The 6788-nt window shown below is 34.3% G+C and overlaps 1 protein-coding gene across 1 annotated transcript; it reads right to left on the bottom strand.

Moving 5' to 3' along the window:
* Positions 1-2944: 2944 nt before the first annotated feature.
* fgfbp3 (fibroblast growth factor binding protein 3) lies at positions 2945-6059 on the bottom strand. Its single transcript, XM_055173196.2, has 2 exons — positions 5906-6059; positions 2945-5546 (listed from the first exon to the last, which is right to left on the bottom strand). The coding sequence occupies exon 2, from the start codon at positions 5469-5471 to the stop codon at positions 4779-4781; it is 693 nt and encodes a 230-aa protein (XP_055029171.1). The 5' UTR covers positions 5472-5546; positions 5906-6059; the 3' UTR covers positions 2945-4778.
* Between the last annotated feature and the right edge of the window lie 729 nt (positions 6060-6788).

The raw sequence follows: 6788 nt of genomic DNA, 5'->3' as shown, positions 1-6788 counted from the left end.
GGCTGCTGCATAATATCATTGCGCCTGCTGCAGACATGTTACAACAGCAAAGTCCTTGATTATTACGCCAGTTTGAGAGTATAGTTCCTAGCCATATCTGTCTAGAAAATCGCAATTTTTATTTTTCTGTCGGTCTTTGTACACAATGTAACTACAGAAGAGTCAAGTTTTAAATAGAATTAATATCGAAACTCTTTGGTTGTTTTTGAGCACGATGCTAATGGTCTAATTAGATTCAATAGATTATGCTAAGCTATGCTAAAAGTGGAAGCGCCAGACCTGGAGATCGACGGTGACGTCATGTGCATACCCTCTATAAATTGGGCAGGCCACCATGCCACCATTAGATTTGTTGTTTTTGCAATGGTATAGTGATCTTATATAATATAATTATTTCTCAGATTCTTTATTAGAATAAAACCAGAAAATACAGGAAATGTGTATGTAGTATTAAAAACAGTATAAAAGTATAAGCTGAAGTGTCAAGTATTTAGGGTAAACTCCCCTTCCACTTGAGCAATAGCAGGCAGTTGCAGGATCTGCTATACCTAAATTAAATTAACTCCTAATTTCTAATTCTAATTGAATGACTTTAGGACTTCAGTCTCCTCAAAAAGCTCAAAATGTGTTTCATGCCAAGAGAGGGCACACTAAATACTGACCGATGCCTGAAGAAGACATTTAGTTTGAAAATGTTTTATTTTGTGTACATATGTTTTATTTTGTGATAATATCTTAATAGAAATGGTCTAACAGCGCTCCTGGCAGGAAAAACAAATACGATGGAATTAAATGGCTACCGCCAAATGTGTGCTTGCCATCATTTATCAAAATATCTTCATAATCATTTATCACAATACTTTCATAACATTTGTTTTTCCTACTATGGAAGTTAATAGTTACGGCAAGTATGTGCTTGCCCTCATTTATCATAATATCTTCTTTTGTGTTTATCAAAATAAAAAACGCATAGGCCTACAGATTTTATATATTTTTATTTCTAAGATGAAAAGGCATGTCTATATATATGTTGTGTTATATTTATCATATTTATAGACTCATAGATATTCAATGAAAAATGCACTATTTCATATAATTTATTTATAAGGACAATAAAGTTTGTAATACAACTATGTTTATTCTATTATATTCTGCTATATTATTTATTTAATAATTTTTTAGTTTTTCTCTTGATTTAATTTTTTCTTAGCTTTTTTGTAAAGCTGCTTTCACTGTCCCACAGGTGGGATGTTACTACACATTAAAACAGCAATTTCTTAGTCTTAACCAAAACTAATCTTGACAAACTATATATTGTTGGAAAGCTCTAAGATTGAAGTTTTCATATTTCATCACCATTTGCAAAAATAATGTTTTATTAATAGTCATTTTTAAAATGTCACTGGCCAACAGGCGGGCCCAAGGTGTTCTTACATATTTACTATTAGATATCCTATAAACCTAAAATAATTTTGACAAACTATATATTGCTGGAAAGCTCTAAGAATGTAGTTTTCATATGTCGTAACAGTCATTTTGTTAAATGTCACTCACCCCATAATTATTATATAGCCTATTCATAATATCCAATTATACATCTTCAAAAATCTTGACAACTTATATATCATAAAAATTTAGCTTTCTTTACATATTCATAATTCTAATATCCTATTAAAATTTTTCATTAATAATGATGCAGTGACAGTAATTTATTAATTTGTGAGACTGCAGCAAACCGTTGACACCTAGTGGCCTTTGTTGGTTAAACCACTAAAAGTGTGACGAAAACCTAATTGTTTGAGATTTTAACTTGGAATTTGGATCAGAACTAGTTGAGACTTATGGCTTTATTTATGTAGCATTTGAGGAGTAAAACATTTTCATTTTAAATATAAAATATATACTTTATTGCATTATTTTTATTTTTTAAAATAAACTGAGCTAACTATTTTTTCTTTAATATCCTCAATTCCAGATACTTCAGTGAAAAACGTAAAAGTGTCTTCTTTTAAAAGAGACCAAGATATTATATTATATTATATTATATTATATTATATTATATTATATTATATTATATTATATATTTATGCAATTGGCAGACGCTTTTATCCAAAGTGACTTTCAGCGCATTAGATAATTATAGCAGTAACCTGTTGTATTTTATTTTACTGTATTTAGATATCTATCTTGAGTGGAATTTCACCTGGACATTAATATAAATGATATGAAATCAGAAAGGTAATCTGTTGTACTGTATTAACCCTGACACTGAACCCCCGAGACTATCAAAATCGATCTGTGTCTATGAGCATAATATTCATCACAGCTTGCTTGACTGGTTCAGAATGTTCCAGGCAGTGAGCAAAGCTTTTTTAATAAATGACTCAGAATTGAAACGGTTTTACCAAGAACTTGACAGCACATCTTGCTTATTAAATGTGCCATTGCAAATAGTTCTGAGAGGACAAAGGCTGTACAAAAGAACCTTTATCCCCAGCAACGTTTTCCCCTTTGTCCTCAAATAGGCTGGCTCATCAGGAGGAAGGTGCATGTGAGGGTGGCAGACTTCATCGATTTGAACAATTGTGTGGGTGCTCCTTCATTTTCGGTGGCAGTCATTTTAGACCAGTGATACGGTAAGGCTATCGACTCTGAGTGCACAACAGAGAAAGCTATTACTGCAGTCTAACAGAACTGATCTGGATAGAGACATGAAGATACATATATAAACACAAGTTATTTAAAGAAAGTATGAGAGCTTTTATTTGTCTTGTGTTTATATAAAATGTAAAAGGTATGATGGAGTGAAGATGGAATGTTTTTTGCCCTATTCTTTTGAGAACATATTTGTATGATTTGTAAAATAATATTATTGTTAACATTAAGATGCATTTAAAACTGTGACAACATGTTGACAGAAATTAAAATTAAAAATATGTGCATATTATGGTTGGTGTGTTTTCCTTTATTGATGTGAGCATGTTTCTGAGAAAATCATATAACATTTTGATAATGAGAAAGAATTTAAAGGTGATTTGTAAAATACAAAAGTTGGGTAAAGGATTATTCACATTTTCAAAAACATAAATCACACTTTATCAGTGACAATATACAGATAAGTAGCAGATCATAAGATAATAATCAATGTGATTAGTGTTCTTTTTAGATATTACAAAAGAAACTATTTGTCTTTATCTTTACAACTGGACTGCTTTGCATTGTGTTGACAGGCAACAGACTGAACAGCTAAGCTTAATTTGAAGATGCATGACATTTTTGAAACCATGCATCAACATTATTTGCTTTTATCCACCTCCAGGTCTGTTCAAAACCTCCCTGGTAGAAACTAGCCTATATACTTTTGTTAAAAGACTAAATTCTTCAGATGCGCAACTTTGTTCGGTGCGTTGGCGCAGTTTCCATTGAAACAGTAACTTAGGGCGGGGCATTTTGAGTGGCTCCTTCCTCTTCCATAATATCCAATTGCCTTTCGTTTACCTCACAGTCTGATAAAATGATGTCATGCTGTAAAAATAGTTGATTCGTATAGACCTTTTGCGTGTTTCCAAACAGAGATGACGTTTTTTGTGGGCGGAGCCCAACTGGTGGCAGAAAGTGACAGCTCTGCAAAAGCGGTGTGAAGTGTTTTAGCGTTAAACTGTGATTTTTATGGATCCGGTGTTCTGAAGAAGTCTCTTTTTTTTATATTTCTCTTAAGTGTAATGTTTCTTATAACGTTTTCACCAAGTTACATTTAATTTTTAAATAAATTAAAAGTTTAAATGGCTTGGCTACTGTATGTGTGTGTGCATGTATGTAATGTATATGTATTGTTCTTTATTGGTAAATCAATTATTTTTACAGTATGAATCGCTGAAGTACTTATAAGAGCAATACTATCATGTATTCTGTATAATATAATTTATTAAATATTTCATCATTTTCCTGTTTTCAATTTCTTCCTTATATTTATAGCCTACGTGTTTGTTCTAATACTGTTTACATACAAATTAATGTGTATAGGCCTGTTTATATATTATTAACACTTTACATCGTGTGTGTGTGATATGTTTATATATTTATTAGTAAACATCATAATTTAGAACAAACAGGAAGAAGACATAGGCTAAGATATAAGGTAAAAAGAATTAATAGAAAACGAAAAAAATATGAAAACTTAAATAAATGGTAATATTATTGATATTATGAACTTATTAGAATCTTTAATCTTTCTAAATAAATTATAAACGTAACGTGATGAAAACGCTATAAGAAACACATAGAGGGAGCAGACTTCGACAGAGCACCAGATATCTTCTCTAATTATTTTCTATTCAAATTATTAAAAGATTTTTAGATGATTTCATTACTCCAGTCTGTCCGGTTGAGGGCTGCCTTATTGCAACCATAAACACCTACGTTTATCTTCAAATGGTGTCTTCGACAACGGTATTCTATAAAAATAAAGGTCATCTATTTTGGCATTCCTATTCTGAAACTCAACAGCACAATACATTTTCTAGTGAGTTATATTGTTTGTTTCACTCGTGTCTAATTCATTTCCATTGTTTTTCTGCCACCACATTGCGCACGTGACGTAACTGTGACGTCGACTCGCAAAAGGTCTATTGGTGTAAGTGAGAGACTGTATGTTTTGAATGCTTTTATCTTGTAAAACATATATTTTGTGAATGTTTGGAGCATGTTTTAGTTTATAGATATGCTTAAGGCTAAGATACGCATACTAAAAGCCAAAAAAATCTTCAATTGTGAGGACTTTAACCATCAAAAAACTTGACAAAGAAGTTGCAGACGGAACTCCATCCCTCTCCACAGTAGCTCATGTAAGGCTCCGTGTCTTGGTATCCATCATCGGCAACGTCTCCAAACCCTTTGTCCTCCTCTTTTTTCACCTCCCGTTCCTTTTCTTTCTTTGCGTCTTTGCTTCTCCTTGCAGGAACCTCTGTTTTCCGTTTGCTCTCGCCCTTCACCCCCTCGCTCATGGGAGTGGTAGTTTGCTCTCCGCTTCTTTCCGTCAGCTTCATGTGGGACGCACTTGGCGCTTTCTTACATAGACGAGTTTTCAAAACCTTCTCCCCCTCACAAGCGTTATTCCGTTTCTTAAGTTTGCTCACCACCTGTTTCCAGTACTGCGAAGACTGGGTGTTGTACACCGAACACTCCTGAGGTTTCCCGGCAAACTCGCACGTGTACGGAGACTTAAGCCCCTCCTCCCCGGGGACGGAGCAGCTCACCTGTAGAACGACGTTAGTGCCTCTTTCCAGCGTCTCCCAGGTACAGCGATGCCCATCTTTAGTGCTCAGCTGACCCGACCCCAGTAAGGCTTTAACTGCTGCGCTATCTGACCCGGTCACCGCATCTGATGCCGGCTTGGACTTCTTTTTTGCCTCGGAAAAAGACAGGAGGAGGAAGAGGTGGGAAAGGATGAAGAGCAGATTCCGCCTTTGCATGGTTGTTTGCTTACAGGAAAAATTCCTGGTTTAGGGTACACACAGCACCCTCGGGACTAAGAGGATACACAGATACTGCGGAGGCATAAAAATGCATAAGGAAGATGTGTTAAGATTCAATATTGCATACGTAGAAGAGAAAAAAATTACAAAAACATGTAATTTCTTACTTATTAAATAAACACAACAGCCATGTTCATCCACTTTATATGTGTGCATGTGCATGTGTATGTATATATGTGAGGACAAAGACCCTTAAAAATATATTACTATTGAATCCCTGCCATTTCACCTGCCAACAATTATAGTAAAAACCAGCACAGATAGGATGCATGCTCTCTCTCATGTGTTATTTAACACTCTAAGCTGCGTGTATTCAACAGAGTTTTAAATTGAAATAAATATTGATCATTTTTCTTATTGCTTTTACTTACCAAGCGCAGAGTTCTCTGAGGACTGTGACGGAAAGAGGTTTGTAAAGAAGGATAAGGAAGAAGGGGTAGAACCAAAGGATGAAATTGAGGAATAAAGGAGAACGAGGAGGGGGATGGTGGGTGCTTTGGGGGGCATCAATAGGGTATCCAAACCTTCCAGAATGTGGCCCCTCCCGCCTTGAGCGAAGACAAATGAAGATCCCTCACCCCATTCCTTCCCTGCAATCTTTTGTCTTCTCACAGTGGTGCTTTCACTTCCTAGCTTCCTTGTTTTCCCAAAAATGGAAAAACTGAGTATAAGCAAATGTATATTGGTAAAAAACAAACAAACAAACAAAACACAAATTGGATGATGTTTAAAAGAAAAAAGTGTGTATGAAAGAGTGTGTGTTAATTACTGTAGAAGTTTGTAAACATCAAACAATTTGTGTCTTTGTTTTGTTCATTTTTTATTATTCTCTATCCCCTCAATTTCCTTGGATAAATGAGCAGAAATTCCCAGCGGATGCCCTTTAATCTTTCATCTAACTTTGGAAAAATAACACAGCTGCTTATTACAAAAATGATTTTTGTTGAAGTATGTGTGCCTGCCCTGTGGCCTTCTGTGTCTTTAGTTTTAAAATTACGTTTCTATTAGTGATGCCAAATTAGGTTTTACTTAACAACTAAATGTCAATAGTAAAAATGATAATATTAGGGCTGGGTATTGATTCAGATGTTCCAGATTGATTCGATTTCGATTCCCAAGCTATAAAATCGATTCGATTCCGATTCTCGGATAGATTTTTATACTCGATTAAACTTCATACAAAATAAATACAAATACTATATTTATAAAAAAGAACCGTGAACATAAGTTAACAAGGGTTATCAATAAAAAGAA

The sequence above is a fragment of the Misgurnus anguillicaudatus genome, chromosome 7, assembly GCF_027580225.2.
Source record: "Misgurnus anguillicaudatus chromosome 7, ASM2758022v2, whole genome shotgun sequence".
Lineage (NCBI taxonomy): Eukaryota > Metazoa > Chordata > Actinopteri > Cypriniformes > Cobitidae > Misgurnus > Misgurnus anguillicaudatus.
The sequence above is the reverse complement of the archived record's forward strand: the minus strand, read 5'-3'. Positions and strand labels throughout refer to the sequence as shown.